Here is a 19101-nt window from a genome sequence, read left to right on the forward strand (position 1 = left end):
TAAAACATGGGAGTAGCTAGAGAAGAAAAAGATAAAAAGGTCGTGCCTCATTTTTACGTGCTGACAGTTAGAAAAAGAAGTAACTTATCAGTGTTATAAATGTGCTGTCCTGACTAATATTTCACATTCTCATGCATTTGGGCATTTTATAATACGTTACACTAGAGAGCTATGTCAGAATGGAGTTTAAGTACTAAGCTTCCTCATCAGGCCTCTGAAAAGATAACACAACCTTTCTTCCTCCCTATAGCCTGAGAACTCCCATGGCCCCAAACAATCTCCATTCCTTTTTTTTTTTTAATCCTCACCAGAATTCATAGTTCTACAGCTGGTCAGCATTTGGACTCAAACAGGTACGAGTACCTCTAACGACAGAGTGCATGCCAGGAGCTGAGGGCTGTTCTGAGTAATAGCAGAATAGGAAAATCAATAACATCTACAGATAAATTGTATGTGAAATACAGCAACTACTGACATAGCACACTTCATTATTTAAATCACCTAGTTTGTTAGATTATATTTCCTACGTTTTCACAAAACTTCTCCACAAGCCTTTTACAACCAAAACTTTGCCAGCACTGTTCATGTTGGCCAGAACGTTACAAACCTTAACAAAGCAACAGAATAAATGAGAATGCTTACCAGCAGCAACTACAGCTGGAGGAGGCGAACCTGCCTCACCACCACTTGTTTGGCTCATGGATGCTACAGATGTTTCTCTGGAAGGTGGTAACTGCAGCTCCTTTGGGAGAAGATCATAGACAGATTCTGTTGGACAGAGGAAAGGAAAAAGTTTTAATAAAAAATGTATTCCTGATCAGTAAGAGAGAAGATAATGTATTTGTGTAAGAGATATGAACAATGACTCAACATTTTCAGAACCTCCCTAAGAAGTTACATTAAGTACATAGAGATCTCAGCGTCGCAGAATGAAGTTACTTTGGAAAACAAACCAACCATGGGAACACGAGGACACACATTCTCAAGTCCAAGACAAAAAGATAAAAATTTGTTCCAACAAAGAAATAATTCATGAACTTCCACTGAAGCTGTACTGGTTTAGAATGAAAGAGATGACAGCATATATCAAGAAATTCACGAGCATTGAAGGCAAACATGCACTCAGTGCAAACTGTGCAAATGACTTTCAAAGTAAGAGACTAATTTAGTATCACCATCTCCAGAATATCCTGCAAGGTCTTCCCATGTAATAAGTGTCAGTTCCCGTTATCTCAGATCCCTTACTTCCATTTATTTGCAGCATTTTTCTTGCCTCAGACTTCTCAGTAAACTGCTGCAGATACTGCAAAGCAAGCAAGCTCTACCAAGAACGCTGGTGGTGACCCTGCATCGCACCCAGCACCCCGATCTGTGCAGGAGCACCACCTCAACACCACTGCACGTACACCTTTCCAGGAGGACACAAAGAACGCGCCCAGCGTGGAGATGGATGGATGTCTTTACACTCCCTGGCTTGCAAAGGGAGCACGTGTGGCCCTGGGGCTCTGTGCTCCTGTTTCCCAGCCTATCTGAGCGGGGCAGACTGGTGAAGCCCAGGCAGGACAGCCAGGAGTCGGTTACTGCTGCAAGCTGTCGCTGGCACTCAGCTTCTGAACTTGCAACATAAGGCACTAAAACTTATCAGGAAGGTTCATTACACCTTCAAATCAGCTTGCATACAGGAAGGAGTTAGCGAGAGACCCTGGCAGCGCACTTACAACTGATGTCAGGGCTTTTCACCCTCTGTTCTCCTTCTTGACCTGCAAGGTCAGTCCTGATGCACAGAAGCAAAGTTCCAGCAGAGGACAGACATGCCTTCACACCTTTTAAAACCCAGCTGGCGTAACTCAAGCTCCCAAGCCTACCTCGAGCTCTGCAGGCACAAAAAGGCAGCCAGCAGTGCATATTTGTAGGAGGTGGTTGGTTGTCATGCCACATTCTGAGAAAGCTTCCATGAACCACAAATCCCAAGCAGTTTTCAAAGAAAACGTTTACTTATTTCCATGTTGAACGCCTCCTATAAGCTTGGCCAGTGCAATAGCTGTCAATATGACGAAAACATCTCCAAATAAAATGTGGCATTTGGAAGCCATGAGATGTGCGTGGGTCCATTTCCTGCTGAACCACAGACTGTCTTCAGGATGAGGATCTTGACCCAAAGGCCGAGATTGCTGCCGCAGCAACAGAGGCCCCACAGCATCGGCAGCCGCGCAGCTGCCCCCGGTGCACAGCAGCCCCCAGCAGGGGAGCAGCAGCAGCCCCACAGCCACAGGCTGCCGGGTATATTTTTATCTGCATGTAGAATACATGCATACATTTTCACTTCTCACTGTTGCCTCCCAAGACATCCTCCTTGAGAGGACCGCTCATCGTTATAATTCCAACATGACTCATAAGATATTGGTGTTAGTTACAAAGCCTCGTTCCAGCTAAGTAATTAGGTGGGATCGAGCTTTCATCTTATTTAAAATATGTATTTTTAATTCTCAGAAGTGACAAAGGCATGTCAAATCCGCTGCTCTAAAGGGATGCTCAGAACCAAAAGCCCCAAAGCAGTTTCTCACGGAACAGATAATTTTAGCACAAATATGACCCACAACAAGCACAAATACCATCTTTGTGAATAATTCTAACAATATGATAGAGAGCACGGGGAGGAAAAGCAGGCATTCAAACTGAAGCACATTCCCGAAAATCACAAGACCATTAAGAGCAAACCTTTAATTTCATGCTTCATTGCTAAAAGACCAAGCGACTCAAAACGGCCTCACCCACAGCAGCCGACTGCTATCCCCACACCTGAACACTGCGCCAACAAGTCCAACGTCACATCTAAGCTAAGGGGAACCTCCTGGATTTTCCTCAGCACAGCTACAGCTTTGTGAGCTAACGCACATCTCTCAGGAGCTGCATTATTGAGAACCACCCTGCAGAACTTCCCTTGGGAATCTGAAAGGGTTTGGGTACCTTTAAGAAAACCTGCCACATCAAACCTGCTCCTAACACATCAGACTTCAAATGAAACTTTGTGTTTTCACCTAAACACAGGCCAGTGTTTATATATGCTGCACTATAAATAGCATTAAAGCAGAAACTGACAAATGCCAGAAAGATTAGCCTTACTGCAAGGAAACCGATTCTTCCCGGGGGATGCAGCTTCTCCCCATGCTCTGCCATACTTAAACAGCTCAGGCTCCTTTCTTACTGATCAGCTCGTTACTGCTGCTATTTGGTTTTCCTTTGGTTGTTTCTTTGGTAGTGGAGTGGGGTTTTTTATTTGTTTTTTAACACACACACTCTCCTTCTGCCAGAATTTTGCACTTATTCACACGGAAAACATCAACAAGAAAAAGCAGTTATCTAAATGTAGCACTGCATTTGAAAGCAAAAATAATTTTAAAAAAATTAACATGAAAAATACGTAAACAGAATTGCTGTTTTCAGCAGGCACTGTGCTGAATGAAGGAGTCAGGCTGCAGTCAGCTGGCAGCACCAGTGCCTCCTAATTTACTGCTGGTTTTAAATCCCCTTGGAGAACGCACCCATTGATCTCGAGTTTCTGTTCTTCCCTACCAGCAGCTCCATGTATACCCAGCATTTTCCCTGAATACATTTTTTTTTTATGCCAGATAGGAAAAGAGGAACCTGCATTTCAGGACTGTTCTTGCTGTGAAGCATAAACAAGACGGGCACACCAGCCCAGCTCAGCAGCAGCCCTGAGCCGCTCACATCCATCCCCACACAGCCACGCTGCCAGCTATCCCACCCCACTCACAACCACCTCCCAGATCCCCCCCCACCCCTCAGAATATCTCCCGGGACCCACCAGGAGAGCCCAGGCTTCACACATTCTAGTACTGAAATCAAGGACACACAGGGACAGGCAGATTTACACCAAGTACTTTAAGCGTCGAGTTTCTTCACCCGCCCTTTATCCAATTATCCCAGCACTGTAATCTCTCTGCAATCAGCTGCCCGTAACTTTGATGTTGCTGCCAATAGCATTGCCACCTCAGAAAACTGCACTTCACGTGGCCATCCTGCCAGAACAACAGCCCAGATCCCGAGTCCATAACCAACCCTGCAAAATTTCAGATCCTCTGCGAGCATACAGCTAGAGGCAGCCTAAGCCCCTCAGAACTGAACGTTCCTCTCCCAGCTTTGGATACGTCCCACAGAAAAATCACTGGTGTGCTCACCTCCCGGTGACACCGGACAATTCCCCTTTTGGGCAGGCCCCCATTGTCAGAAGATAAACCACTGCCAGGTAAAAGCTCTCTCATTAAATATGAGCCTAATGCTGACACGGGGACAGATGCTCCTGCTTCAAGTAAGTGGAAGGTGGGAAGAGGAAAGAAGCAGTTTCCTCAAAACAGTTCATGAAAGGAGCTGAAAACAATCGGCGCAGCTGTAGCCCAGCAAACCCAGCACACCCAGAGCCAGCATTGCCTCACATGCAGCAACTGCAAGCCTTCTCTGTAGCTACTCACATGGAATGAGCCTTGAATGACTCCTCAGTTACATCCCCATAGAAGTTCCAGCTATACAGATGAAGAGTTGTGATCCCAGCAATTCAGTGCCTCGCTGGCTCTCACTGTGCCAGAACTGGTTCATGACGCTGCAGGAGGACTCATCTCCTCCCCAGGCTCTGTGAGGTGGCTCGTTGGGTGCAGCTGAACCACCACAACTCCCAAAGCACAGCCAGGCCATCCCCAAAACCCTCAGCCCCTTCCCAAAGTGACAGCAGTGCCCTGCGTGCAGAGCAGCCATGCAGGACAGCACGGGGCACAGCCGGTGCACTGGGGGCACACAAGGCATTCCCACAGGCTTTTTGCCTTTAAGGGTACTGGAAATCTCTTACCACTTCCTTGGCCTTCTGAGCAAGGACAGTCCTTGTGTTTAATAAGCTGCCCGCACCGAACGGCTATCCACTTCATCCCCACCAGTACAGTTCTCCTCAACATGGTTTAATACCCATGCAGATTTGGCTGCTTCTCCCGAAGCCACTTCCTTGCTGTAGCATATGACAGTCACACCAGAGATTAGACAAACCTTGGTGCTCTCTTCTAATCAGCTGGCAGCATGCTAGCAGAAATCTCTTCTAATGAGGTACTCCAAGCTGATCAAAAAACAAGCAAGCAAACAGGCAAAGAGATGTTTACATGGAACTAAATCAAAAAACAATTAGAAGTACACAAACATGCAAGTAGCTCCAGCTGTAGAGGCTGCAAGGGAGGAAAGTACAGTGGAGCACACATGCTCTGCAAATGAAGGACACTGGAGAGAAAGTGAAAAAAATTAAACCACCAAAACCAGTGTCCATGCTGCATACATCCCCAGGCAGCATAAAAAATCAGGTTCAAAGTGCCCGAGCACATACAGATTTTGTGATGCTCATCAACTCATGCTGAAGTGTAGGGTTTGGAGCTAAACCTGTATTGCAAGGTCTCTGCTGTCACACCCCACTCCAAAGTCAGCTGCTGTTTAATGAAGCTCTGTGCGCAATTGAGGTCTTTCAGAAATGTTTGTAGAAGGCACTAAAACCAAAATCTACGCTGTATCTGAAAAGTCAAAGCTTCTGATCCTTTCAGAAGAACCCACGTTTTTGTTGGTTGTTTTTGGTTTGCTTATTTTTAACTTGAAGTCTGGTTCTACCCACAAATCCAGTCTATGACAAACAATATAGTTGCATACAATAAACCCAGTCACTAAACAACACCACAATAGCTCAGTTCACAAAGGGTTCTGAAAGGGAGGTGGGAGTGTTACGTCAGCTCTAAATACTCAACACACAAGCAAAGCCTTGCTTTGTAACAACATGTTAGCGTCAGGAGACCCTGGTGGATTTTTCTGTAACAAAAGCTTGGGTGTGGGAACACTTTCAAGCAAACTATTTCACATCAGGAAGAGCCTGCAGGAGACGATCAGCTCCCTCCATACATACACCAAGGGAAACCAGGTCTTCCCACATCCCCACGTATGGTTTAATTGAACAAGTTCAGTTCTTACAGTACAGAATGATGTGCGCTGCTGCAGGGATCGTCTGCACCCAGCCCATCTGAGCTCAGGTCTGCAGGGAGATGCAGGCAGGCAGCCTGAGGCTTTGTGCCCCTAAGTCAGCAAGGAGAAGCACTACAGCCACGCTGAGTGCACACCTCCACACACTACAAATGGCACAGGATTTGTGCACAACCAGCAGAAGGTGCAAGCCATCAAGCTGATAGGCTGGGGCAGGGAACTCCTTCACAGCCTTGATGCATACATCCCAAAGCACATTACGAGGCTGTCAGCACGATTTCTCCTGTCTGCACAAGCAGAAACTGAGCCACAGGCAGGCAGCAGCTGATGAGGCTGCGCAGCCACCAGCACGCAGTGGGACACGGCTGTGTCCATGCAGGCCGGTGCTCAGTCTGCCGGGCAACACCACAGCAGTGCGTACACGACACCTCTGGGGGTGTCTCAGAATAACGTGATTAAACACAGGACTCAGCTCAAACCAACGCTTCACCAGGTGACAAACACGTCTGGGTTATGTCCTTCCCCGTGCACGTACTGTGAGGAACGCATCCTTCTGAAAGGAAGGCATGCCAGCTGTGCTCCAGGCACTCGCGCCGCTGCCTTCCTTCAGCTGCACCTCCAAGCAGACAGCAGTGAAAACAAGCGATAGAACTTGCTGCCTCCCTTGCGTTGCATCATCCACGCCACGAGCAGTGGCTCTGTGGATGGCAGCACAGCCAAACGCCGGGAGCGAGTCCTGCCACCAGTGCTCCCATTACTGCCAATACTGCAGAGCTGTACTGCCGCTACAGCAACAGTGGCAGGTTTTCAAAGAAACTGCAGTGTATACAGGGCCGTTTTACACAACCAAACATCAAATCTTCCTTCCAGTTCCCTCTGGCTTCAGACAAAAGCAGCGAACCCTAAATCAACACGACTTGTGAGCACACAGGGAAAGGCAGATGCCATCGCTCTGCCCACAGCAGAAAACTTTGATTAAGAAGCTGATGTTGGTGAAAGTCCCCTGTGAGCAGCAGCAGAGGAGCTGCACTGTGCTGCTGACACCGGCATAACGCACAGCACACGCTGCTGAGCGGGAGGAGCTCTGACACACAGCTCCTCTGCTTTGAACAGGTCCATCAGCAGCATATGATGAACCAAGTCACTGGAGTTTTACCGCAACTCCTCCATTGCTGCCTCTCGTACTGAAAAATAAATACGTGAAATCCAAAAGGATTTTTCCTCCTTTTTTAAAGCTGCAAGTGTTGAGACCAAAAATGCTCGTATTAGAAGGGTAACTGTGCCAATAATTTATACCTGAACAGAAGTCACTTACTGCAGCGTTCCACCAACCTTCAGAAAAGCTGTTAATCTCAGCATTCAGGGTTCTGCTCAGCAGGGTAGGGTTGAGAAATTAATCCTTTTAAAGTTGAATTTCAACAACTGACAAAGGCATGTGTTAGCTGAACTCTATTCATGGCACACGTCCAAATATCAAATAAAGCTTTCCTGGCTGTGTTTCAGTCATCCTCATTCACAGCTCAAAGAGTACTTTTATAAATGCAGACAGACAGTATAAATCCTGGGTCTTGTTTGCATCCAATTTTACAAATCTCAGAAAGACAACAACTTTATTTAGCGAGTGTCACTTCAAGAAATGGACCGGCACTGACTTACTAAAAAGTCTGTCCTGTGCCATTGTAAATTCCAGACTAAACTCCCAGAACTCAAAAGAAACAAATAGAACACAGCGGACAAAGCAGCACAGCTGAAGAATGACAGCAGCACAGAGGCACGGACCCAGGCGGGCACCGCTCAGCTCCACAGCCAAACCAGCCCATCACCTCTGACTTTGCTACGTCTGAGGAGCAGCAGTGTTTGAGGAGGCACGTTGCTCTTAAACAACCCAAAATTGAGAAGAATGAAAAGAAAACAACCCAAAGCTGCCATATTTTAATTTTCCAGCATGCAGGAAACTGAACTAAGATTGCCCTTTGGAAAGAGTTCAAATATGATAGGTATGAAAATTAAGGAATTCAAACAACCCTATTTTTCCAGGTAACAACAGTAAATAACAATGTTATAACAGCAGCAACACTTTGTGATTCCAAGCAAAACGGAATGGAAAGCATACTTGGTTTCCTCCCCATCTTCATTCTGCCACTAAAAAGCTTCAACTTCATTTCCCAAATGCCCACATATTGAATGTCCAAAGCACAAGTATTAGCAATATCTGCTTACCCACCACTTTACAACATTGATATTGTGCCAAAATCAAAATCCACCAGAAACAAAGGTAACCAGGAGCTCCAGCCGGTTACCTCAGTTCTGTAGGTGCAAAGCATTGCAGACAGAAGTCCATCTGACACTCCACACACTCTCGTATCAGGACAGTTTCTCAGTCTTTTCAGGTTAGCACAATTTCTTCCAGTGGGCTTGTTTTTGCCATCTCTTACATTTGCTGTACAACAGCTGTAACAGCACCCACTGCTGTGCCAGCAGCAACAAAAAGACAGATGCACCTTTTCCTTTTGAGCCATACCACAGTATCTGACCTCAAAGAACAACAGCGTGCAAGAATTCAGACTCTAAATACATTGCAATCAGCTCTCAGATGCAGCATTTCATAGTGAAGACAGGCCTGGAGGCCGCATTCATGAGACTTGGCCTGTTGCAACGTTTCCTCCCACAGCACCATCCTCCATTCCGGAGCCCACAGGCCATCAGCACAGCCCCTGGCTCACTTCAGTAAGCTGCTGACATTAAAGGGTGCTTTCATGCACCTTCCCCAAACTGAAGAGCACTTATGCTCCCTTACCATCACTTTGGTTCCTAACTACAATTCAAGTACTATGTTTGATGATAAAGTGGGAAGCCAAGCCAAACATTCAACAGCAAAACGTGGATAAAAAGTTCTTTTCTGTACTGCGGAGCTAAAACCCCCAATGGAATCAGAGGAAGAGGAGCAGTGAAAGAATGAGTGGTGTAACTAGTCTGGAATTGCCAAGTGGTAGAAAACATAGGGATGGTAATGCCAAATCAAACTAAACAGAGATAGCTTTTCTCTGATAGCAGCAGACTACAAGGAAAGGTTAACAAGAAGCACTAAGCTTTGCACAGAATCCCCTCCAGGCTCTACAAGCAGCTGCAGACTGGCTCCCTTCCTTTGTGCTTTGCTGAGCAGGTGCATCCCTACAGATCCGACACCTCGACTCATTGATCCTTTTACCACCCAAAACATCCATCAGCCATTTCTGAAATTAAACAGCATTCCAAAAAAAACCCAAAACAACCCAACCAAATAAATCTGGCTTTAAATCACTGCCTGCTCATTGCACTGGGCGTCTCTAACTCTGAAGCCATGAACACTAACTAAAACAGCAAGGCCTTTTTATCTGTGCTTTATCATCCATGACCCCCTCCACTCGATTCCTTAGTTTTGCATGTGCAACACTTTGTATGTGCTAAAGCTCGATGAGGATCCATGGAAAGATAATTTAACAGCAGATAAGCCCGCTGGGGGTTAGAGTTCATGGGGTAATCAGCTGCATGCAGATAACGATGCTTGCTGGACACCCCAGCAAAAGCTTCCGGGGACTCAGACGTGCCTCACTGAGGGCCACCCGCTGGAAGGGAGCAGGGCATCACAGCCTCCCCACTGCTATACTGAAGACCTCTCCGGCTCCATTAACTTGCCTTTCCCTACTGAACTTTTAAGGGAGGAGCCTCGTTCCCAGAGTTCCTTCAGCAGGTACTGGCATCCACTGCATCAGGCACCTGCTGCCACTTCCCAGGGCTTCAGCTTTCTTTCCTTTACATGTTAAAGCTTAATTCAGCAAACATAAAAGCCTGCAGATTCCCTGGCTCAGGGGTAGAAAGGTAATCTTCTGAAATGAATTCTTTTGCTATTGCATTAATGTACTGGAATACCTGCACAGCAAGCAGTACTTAATTTTACTCTAAACAATATAATCCCTTCCTTGCTGCCACACCTCTGAAAGCACCTTTTCTACTGAATTGGCAGCACGCAACTTAAACAAAGTGCTGAAGATTAAACTGAATCTTTTCAGGCCACAAAATAAGAAACCAAATGATTTCCCCATCAGATTGAGGAGCAGCTCCATCCCAGGTACAGCTCAGGTTTCAAGGTGAGGCAGAAGGCCCCATCCAGAATACAGATGCCCTAAAAGAAAAACAAAGCCAGACTTATACCCAAAGGAAATCTGCATGTAGGCAAAGGAAGGGCACATGCTCACTCAAACATACTTACAGCCAAGAGCTGATGGAAGTTCTACCAGTAGCAAACACAGAGAAGAGTTTAAAACTGCTGAATGGGGGCACAAGCCTGGAGCACCAAACCCCACAACACAGAGAAGTCAATTGCAAAGGAACACGCTTCTGCTGAACACGTGTAAGCGCTCTGCTAAGGGAGCAGCAGGGCTCCAGCTTCCAGTAGGGTCCGAACCTGTCAGATACCTTCAAGACAAGAGGCAATAGGAGACAAAACCCACACATTGCCTACAGCTTCTGGGAAAATAAACTGCTACGTTCAAGATGGATAACTCACCCCAATAAGAAGAGCAGGTGCAAATTGACACTGGATGTGAACTGCTGATGTGAGAGCTCACAGAAGTCCCAAGAGCAACAAGAACACTTCAGAATTCACAGCCTGACATGCACGTGGGCCCTGAGGACGACCAAGGGGCTGAAGCAGCCCACACAAGCAAGGCTGAGGATGCTGGCCATGGCAGGATGAGGCAGGACAGCTCCGGGGGTCACTCCTGCCTGCCCCACTGCACACAGCACCTTGCACAGCCACCATCAGTGAATGGTGTATGAGCAGATCGTGTTCCTCTATGCACAAGGAAATACAAACTGCCATCGGTTCATGGAAACTACTGAACTCTGCAGCTTATTATTTTCCAATCACTCTGTAATGCTGCTATCAAAACTTACAGATTCTTCTGCTCAGCAAAGCCATAGAAAATACCAGGGCTCCAGACAATGCGACCGAAACAAGTGGTGTGTAAGTGGCTGTTTGTCTGAACTGGAGCGCAACTCCAACAAGCAAAAACTCTTTTTATTGTTGCCTATGAATCTTTCTTTCCTACATGCCTCATCTTGCCAAGCACTGGCATTGATTGCTATCTGTCTGCCTTCTGTTTGCCAAACAAACTTCACCACAACTCAGACCTGCCTTTAATAACAAACCTCTGCATTATTTGGTACATTGCACCAGTTTCATAAACTTTGCAAGGTGACCCCAAATCCTTTCCAATTATTTACAAAGCAACTGCAAAAGCTCTCCGGCTGCTGTTGGGACGGCTGGCAGATGGGACTGGGAGGGCAACTCCTCAGCACATCCACCCCAATGGCAAAGCATTCCCTTCACTGCTGCTACTCAGACCAAGAGCCACAGGGTGAATACAGAAAGTAACTAAGAATACCATACAGTGTAGCAGAGAATAACCATCACGTTCAGGAGCCCGACCCCACGGCCCTACAGGTCCCTTTCAACTTGGGATGCGATTCTACGAACAGATGCTGATCGTTTACATTTCAAGCCCTGCTGAAGCGCCGCATGCTTTTGCAAACAGCAGCTCCTTTGGATTTTACCACGTGCCCAGCAGTCTGCTATGATACAGTTCAAAGTTAGACCCATGAGTTCACTGCAGTCAGTCTTCAAATCAGCTGCTGTACTTACTGATGAGAAGGCCAAATCTTATCCAAAGAATATCCACCCTCATCAGTTTACTCTTAACATAAACACAGGGAAGATAACACACGTGATAAAGCACAGAGGGACGAGCACGTACCTTACTTCACCTGCACTTTGGCCACTCACCAATTCCTGCTAAGATTAGCAGCGTATCTGAACTTCAGAATGAGGTCAGGCCGCTATCTTTTGTATGAAAGAAATTACTACTCCTTCAGAGTCTATTGAAGTCTATGAGCAATCAAAAATGTAAGAAAAACAAAGAAAAAACAAAGTTTCTCAAGCAAAACTTAGTACGAGGAATGCAAAGAGGCAAAACCTCGTGTCCACAAAGTACATAATGGACTAAAAAAGCTAAAGATGAAGGCGAGAGGAAAGGAAAGCATTGAGAAAGACTTGCTTCCTCTGCAGCACATCAGCAACAAGGGAAATCTGCACAGCAGACGCATGCAGTTTTCCAACTTCTGGCTCCCGAGAAACCTGCGAGGCAGAACGCAGAGCGCAGCAGGGGGCAGGCAGGGCAGGCATGGAACAAGGAGCACCTCGTCCTGACACACAGCCACATGGCTGGCAGCTCCGCCCCAAGGCTGGCCTCCCCAGCACCCAACCCCAGCCCTCAGTCGCCCCATCTTCTCTGGATACACCACAGTGTAGCTGCACAGATGAGGGGCAGAACGTCAGAAAACCTGACTCAAAGCACAGTGTACTCCGAGACTGGTTTCCCAATCCCATTCGTTTGGAGACATAAGAAAACATTGCGTTGGCACAGTGTGTGGAACTGGGTAGGAACACGCAGCAGAGCGAGGGGCTGTTCCAACAGAATTTTCTAATTCTGGTGAGAAAAGCTGGGAATTCAAAACCCTGCCCCAAATCCAGACAATTGTTTCGCAGCAACATGCTCCACAGCTCTGATTTTGAAGCCAATAAGACAGATGGACTCGAAGGAGAGTCAGACATGTCCAAGGCTGGCAGAACTTACAGGGCTTTGGAAGAACTGTGCTCTGGTCACCATCAGCCTGCAGAAAGAACCACCCAGCCCAGCCTGTCTGCTGCAGCACCTTCTTGGAGCTCCTCAAAGAAGCTAAAACACGTTATTTCTACTCCTGAAAACTATTTGTTCTGATTTGTTTTTTGTATTTGTTCTGAAGTTCAGAAGTAAAAGCAGGCTCTTGCTGCTTTCATAAGGCATCTGTTCCGCTCTTCTTTGATCATCCATTGCCTTGCTAGAGTTACTTCTTGCATCATGGAAAGAAAAAAAATTCTAGTAAAAAAAAAAAATTGCTACAAAGCGTATGGAGTGCGCCAATAAATCCCAGTGGGCACAAGTAGATCACAGTCACATAGGCATGGAAGGAAACCGAGTTCTGACTACGTGACATATTCAGGGCAAAGGAGCTATTCAGGAGACCGCTCACATTTTTCTTGGTGCTTCCAAGCTCCAAAAAGCCCTGCAGTTTTACAGGTATTCAGATACGAAAAACAAAACGGGGGAAAAAAAAGAGTAAGGAGCTCTGACCTTACCTGCTCCAGTGAAAAGATGCAATTTTTACTATGCATTACTTTTTAGCTGTTCAGAATGAAAGCATTAGCTAAATTAGCACATTTAATCAGTTCAGAGTTAGTGCTTGACATTGAATGAACTGCTTTGATTGCAATTTTGTACCTCTGCCTGTTCATAATGAATAGTTAACTTTGTTATACTTGAATGCTGCATATGATATTCAACCACAGAACAACCAGCCTCAAGGTTTTTGGTTTTACACTTCAGTGATTTTTCTACTGCGTTACCAATCTGTGTGCATTTTGGGTTGTTTTATTTCAAAAAGGACAGTATGTTACATAAAGAGCAGAAGACTGAAATTGATCACTACCTCTATTATCAATTAGCAGACACCATCCTTTGACAACGGTCACAAAGGATCTACTTTCAGAAGCATTGGTGATGTATGCACACCAAAAGCCAGCTTTCCAGTCCTCAGCACTGCAGGGATGAGCTCCAGAGCCACCGCTCAGCACTCACAGCCCTGGCAGCCGTGTCCCCAAGGCCGGGGATCCCACAGCAGGGATCCCAGCTGCTTGCTGGGCACGCTGAGCCAGACGTGGGCCCACCCTTCCCACAGCTAGTTTCCACACGTCCCTTCCTTGAGTCAGAGTAAGTCATTCAAGGAGACCCACAGCAAACTCCATCCGCAGTCATAAAATCTTAATTTCTCTTTCTGAGAATGAAGAAGGGAAAAACTGAGTTTGTTTTAACATGATTGTTCCCCAAGCCAGCAGTTCAATGTAGGGCTACAGAAACATTGGTGTGAACAGAGCAGTGAGGAAGAGAGAGGGAGGAGATTGTCTGAACTCAGCAAGTGCAGATGCATGCGAGCTGCAAGTACAGAAGTACAAACTGGAAGATAAAGCTCTTGGGACACGCAAAGGAAAATGCTCTCTTTCCCAAGCTAAACATGAATGGGAAAAAGCACCCTGAAAAGAACAGTCAGAGCAAATTTTAAATCAATGACTCTCTCTTTCAATTGCCGTTTCACCTCTCGGCTGTGTGGGTTCAGAAGTTATGTTGGACATTGTGACAGAAACACGAGGACAAGAATCGGCACTGAAGTGGCCATGCAGAGAGAACGCTAACGCGCAGCGACAGCGTGCCAGGTGACGTAACAGCCCCGGGGAGCAGGCCGGGCCGTAACGACCACAGCAGCCTCATCCCAACTCTCCGCACACTCAAATATAACCTCTCTTCTTCCCTAAGAGCAGGCGGCATGACTTAATCCGAGCGCTAATACTCTTCTGCTCCCCTTTCAACCAAGCCAAGCACAAATACTAGGAAGCTTCATTGACCCCCTGGAAGACCCCAGTCCTCCTGCTTCACTCCTGCCCAAAACACCTCCGTGACCGCAGCTGGCACTCACATGCAGGCACCAGGCAATGCAGCCACACTCACAACCCAGGGCACGGAGGAAAAGCCACGGGGCAGCCTGTGAGCAGGATCCCAGCTGTGGGGCAGCACTGCCCTGCTCCCAGCACAGCCTCCCCACCAGCACACAGCTCTGGACGGACCTCCTTTATCTCATCAGTTGTACTTACACTCTCATCCAGGATAAGTTTATCCAGAGCATAAGTGAGCGGGATAAGTTTATCTGTACCCATCTATAAAATAAAATGGCAACCAAGTGTGTCCCAATTAATCAGATAGCCACTAATATCTTTTCCAAAATCCTGCTAAAATAATGCCAACAAACCATGCAGCAAAGAGGAGAGATTAATTATTTATTCTGCATAAGTATGCCATCCATTCTAACTTCCAATTTAGATCAAAACGCATTCCAAACTAACATCTCCTTGATCGTTCACTACTACAAGATACAGAATGCAAATCTTGTTTTAGGGTCTCCCCCACCGCTCTGTCCAGCTCTCCACACACAGCTCCTAGGGGCACTCCCAGCACGAGCCATCCCTCTGCAGGCTGTGACCCCACAGCAGTGCCCCCAGAAGAATGTGCTCTTGATGAACCAGTTTGAGAGGCTCTTCCTACCTGAAGCTGACACTCAATCATCCCATTAAACCGAAACAAATCGAAGATGTTGACAATTCACAGCAAGGTGAGTGAGCCCACAAGTTCTGTGCAGTTAAGCACGAGCCCTTGAGGAAACCTCATTCTTAGAGAGAACACCTTTATGCTGTGATGCTTTACAGACTGTTCTAGTGACGCGCTTCTCAAATGCTCAAGACAACCATTCAAATGATTATTTAAATTGACTTCCTCACCAGCTGTATTTTTATTTTCTTTCTTTGTTAGAGCCGCCTGCTTCGACTGCTGTGGCTAGAGCAAAGCCGGGTGGACACGTGTACGTCAGGCCACAGAACCATAAAATACACCAAGCTGGGGAGAACCCATCGGGACCACGGAGTCCGACAGGGCAGCTCCAAAGCCCTGCAGCAATAGGGCTGTAAGGAGCACAGAGCGCCGCCCGGCAACGGCAGCTGAACGGCCCTGGGCAGCGAGAGCTCTGAAGTTGTACTTTATTCGTGAAAGTGTTTTTATTTCTTTTAGTTCCAGCGTTACCGACACGTGCCTCACAGTTAACGAGCATATTAACGTCAGCTCCAAAATTCCTCAATCGAAATAAATCGAAAAAAAATCCCACTTCAATCCCTCCTCCAACGTGAGGCACCGCACAGCCGCCCCCCGTGCCACACAACGCCGTCTGTCCGGCCGTGCATCCCCGCACCGCCGCCCCTCCGATCATTTCACCCAACCCAGCGACGTTACGGCCTTTTCAATGACCGGAGCGGCGGTCACAGCCTTCGTCCCGCCGCACACGCCGGACGCCGCCGCTCCCCCGGCCCCGAAGCCCCGCTCCGCTCCCCCCGCAGCGCCGTTCCCCGCCGCAGGCCCTGCGAGGCCCATCCGCATTCCCGGGCGGGCCGCGAGCCCCCCGCCGCCCCCGCGGGCAGAACCTGTCGGGACGCATTCTTGAGGCGGCCGCGGCCGGGCCAGGAATGCGGGCGGGCCGAGCGGGCCCGGAGCCGGAGCCGAGCATCCCCGCGGCGGGCTGCAACGGAGCTCAGCGCGGCCCGCCGTAACCCCCCCCCCCCCAAACCGGCCCCCACGGCCCCGCTCACCCTTGGAGTAGAGGGACTTGGGGGACTCGAGGTCGAGGTCGGCGCTGAGCAGAGAGATGAAGTCCGAGGGCATCGCAGCTCCGCGGCCCGGCTGGGGCGAGGGGGGCGGCGGCGGGAGGGGGCCGGCCTGGGGGGGGGGCGCTGCTGCTGCCTCCGCCGCCCCGGGGAGGGGAGGGCGGGCACCGGCGGGGGAGAGCGCGGCGCTCCGCTCGCCGCGGGGCGGACCGGGTCGGGCCAGGCCGGGGGCTCCGCTCGCCGTCGGGACCGGGCGCCGCCGCCGCCGCCCGCCGCTGACAGGAACCGGCCGCCGCCAACGGAACGCGCCACCCGCCCCCTCCGGCACCTCTCTGCGCCTGCGCGGGGCCGCGGGGAGGGGGCGCGCGCCAGGAACGCCGGCGCCGCCGGCCCGCGCATGCGCCGCGGAGGGCGGGGAGACAAGGAGACGGAACGGCGCCGAGGCCCGGCCTTCTGCGCCTGCGCGGAGCGACCCGTGAGGGCCGTCTCGGAACCGCGCGGCGAGGGGAGAGGTGTCGCGGGAGCGAGCGGCGCGAGGGAGGTCGTGCGCATGCGCGAGGAGGGCGGGGGGGCGGCAGGCGGAAGAGCCGCGGCGGCGGCGGGGGGCGCGGAAGCGTCTAGAAGGGGGGGGAGGTGGGGCCGAGGGGCCTTGCGCGGAGGCGGTGAGGGGAGGCGGGCGGCTGCGAGTTGTGCGGCCGGATCCGGGCTCTCAGAACCGCGGAGATACGGGTGCGCTCTGGAGAAGGCAACGCAGGGCCGCCGAAGCGCTAAAGGGACCGGGAACCCCTCCTGCGAGGAGAACCTGAGGGAGCCGGGCCTGGCCTGTCCTGCCTGAAGGAGGCCCGGGGTCTCGTCGCTGTGTAAAAGTACTGGAAAGAACGTGAGGAAGGGAGAGCCGCGCTCTTGTTTGTGCCAGCCGGAGCCAGGAGCGGAGGCAGTCTGTGTAAATGAACACGGGAGGTTCCCCTTGCCCATCGGCAGCACTGCTGTGCTGCGCAGGGACGTGGAGACATAGGCTGTGTGGACTGCATGCAGATCTCCACGGCTGGGGACCGGCGCGGTGACCCCGAGCAGAGCGCCGAGAGCTGTTCTGTGCGGAGCAGAGCAGGACAGCGCTGTGAGCAGGCACCGTGCGCCCAGCCTGCCAGGGGCTCTGGCATCCCTGGGGTGCTGCAGCTCCTTCATGCCAGCAATTAACAAACTGTCTGCAAGCCAGCACCTTTGCTGTGCTGTCCTGAGAAGGTGCTGCCAGCAGGTGGTTTGCAGTTAGAGGTGAAGCACATCAAGACAGGCCTAGGGATAGAGCACAGATGACAGCACAGAATGAGGCTAAAAGTGGGAGAAAGAGAATTAGAATCCTGCAAGACCCCAGCTTCACCCCAGACCCAGGTGAGCTTTAAGCTGTAAGGGCAGCTACAAGGTTTAATCAAATCTGTCCCTGTTTGTTCCCACCAGTTGCAGGGTCCCCGCTGTCTGTGGTTCTGGGCTGTGTGACCAGCAAGTGAAACCCAGTCTGTGTTCCTTGCCGAAACAATCGGGACAGCATAGGAGGAATTCAGACAGTTCCTCTTGGGGGCTGGAGAGCACCGCTGGCTGGCACAGCCCAGCAGGCTTAGCACCAAATCCCTGAACATGGCTGGCTTTCGGGGACTGGTAAGATTTGGGGGTTGCCTGATGACCCAAGTACGCGCACAACAGGGTGAGCTCACTGATGTGCAGGTTGATGTAAGTGTTGCCCCATCTGTGTCAGTGGAATCCGGAACAGAGATTTTCTGATCCTGTGTGGCCTCTCATGGCCCGTGCAGTACTGGGCACTGTTGGTGACAAATCCAAACGTGGGAAAGGCTGGAATGCCAAAGGGTGTTGTACATTAAGAAGTATTTATCTGCATTTTCCTGTACTTTTTTTTGACTTTTGAGCATTTTGTGTGCTTAGCTTTGGAGCGCACCTAGCTTGAGCCTGGACTTGCAGCTCCAGGCAGATTTGCTGTGGGCTCTTGGTGTTTTGCAGGTTCTTTTCAAATGGTAGTTTGGCTGATGGGGAAGATATTCAGTATCCCAGAAGGGGGAACTGCAGGCGGTGACTGTAGTGGAAACAGTGAGTGCTGCTATAGCTGTGCAAACTGCACAAACAAGGGAAGTTTAAATAACAAAGAAAAGGAAACCTGCAACCTGTTTGGAGCAAAAGGGCCCACAGTTGAGTGAACACACTGATGCATTTTTTCCCCAGTGGTCACAGCAGAAATTTATAGAATGACAGGTTCTGGTCAGGGATGCTGCCCTTGGCATGTGGAGATGCTTGGCTCCATCCTTCCCCACTCCACTCCACTCAAAAGCCCTTGTTGGACTTGAACTTAAAGGTCTTTTCCAATCTTAGTGATTCTGTATGGAGTAACATAGATGAAACACAAGAAAATCTCAGCCAGTTAACTGCCAGGCACCAAAACATGAGACTCCTGTTAAAATTTATGTATTGTGTAATTAAGGTATTTTCTTGTTTTATAAGTAAGCTCTTCTCCCTGTGTAAGCAGTGGATAGCAGCAGGTGTGAGTGGGAAGCAGTCTGCACAGGGCTTGTGTGTGTACATTGGCAGGTGCATGCGTAGTCACTAGCCCTGCTTGCAGTGTCTAACCCTGTGTAGGTGTTGTATTTTTCATCTGCATTAGAGAGCTGTCAGAAAATAATTAGGCTCTTTCAACAGCTGCCCTACTCCCAGATTACTGCTTCCTGACTCATTAGAGCTGCTGA

General features: G+C 49.3%; 1 protein-coding gene across 7 annotated transcripts in view; it reads right to left on the bottom strand.

The window, feature by feature from the left end:
• Positions 1-16465, bottom strand: part of NFAT5 (nuclear factor of activated T cells 5) — a 58564-nt gene extending 42099 nt beyond the window's left edge. For 3 of the 7 annotated variants that reach the window (XM_048958830.1, XM_048958829.1, XM_048958828.1), the window contains exons 1-2: positions 4862-4910; positions 643-768 (exon numbers count right to left, since the gene is read on the bottom strand). In XM_048958830.1, the coding sequence (XP_048814787.1) occupies positions 643-700 (58 nt within the window). In that variant the 5' untranslated portion in view covers positions 701-768; positions 4862-4910. Of the gene's footprint in view, positions 1-642; positions 769-4861; positions 4911-16339 lie in introns of those variants that run through there. The other 4 variants (XM_048958833.1, XM_048958832.1, XM_048958831.1 and 1 more) reach the window with 3 other exon arrangements.
• Positions 16466-19101: the final 2636 nt, after the last annotated feature.

This window comes from Lagopus muta, chromosome 12, assembly GCF_023343835.1.
Source record: "Lagopus muta isolate bLagMut1 chromosome 12, bLagMut1 primary, whole genome shotgun sequence".
Classification (NCBI taxonomy): domain Eukaryota; kingdom Metazoa; phylum Chordata; class Aves; order Galliformes; family Phasianidae; genus Lagopus; species Lagopus muta.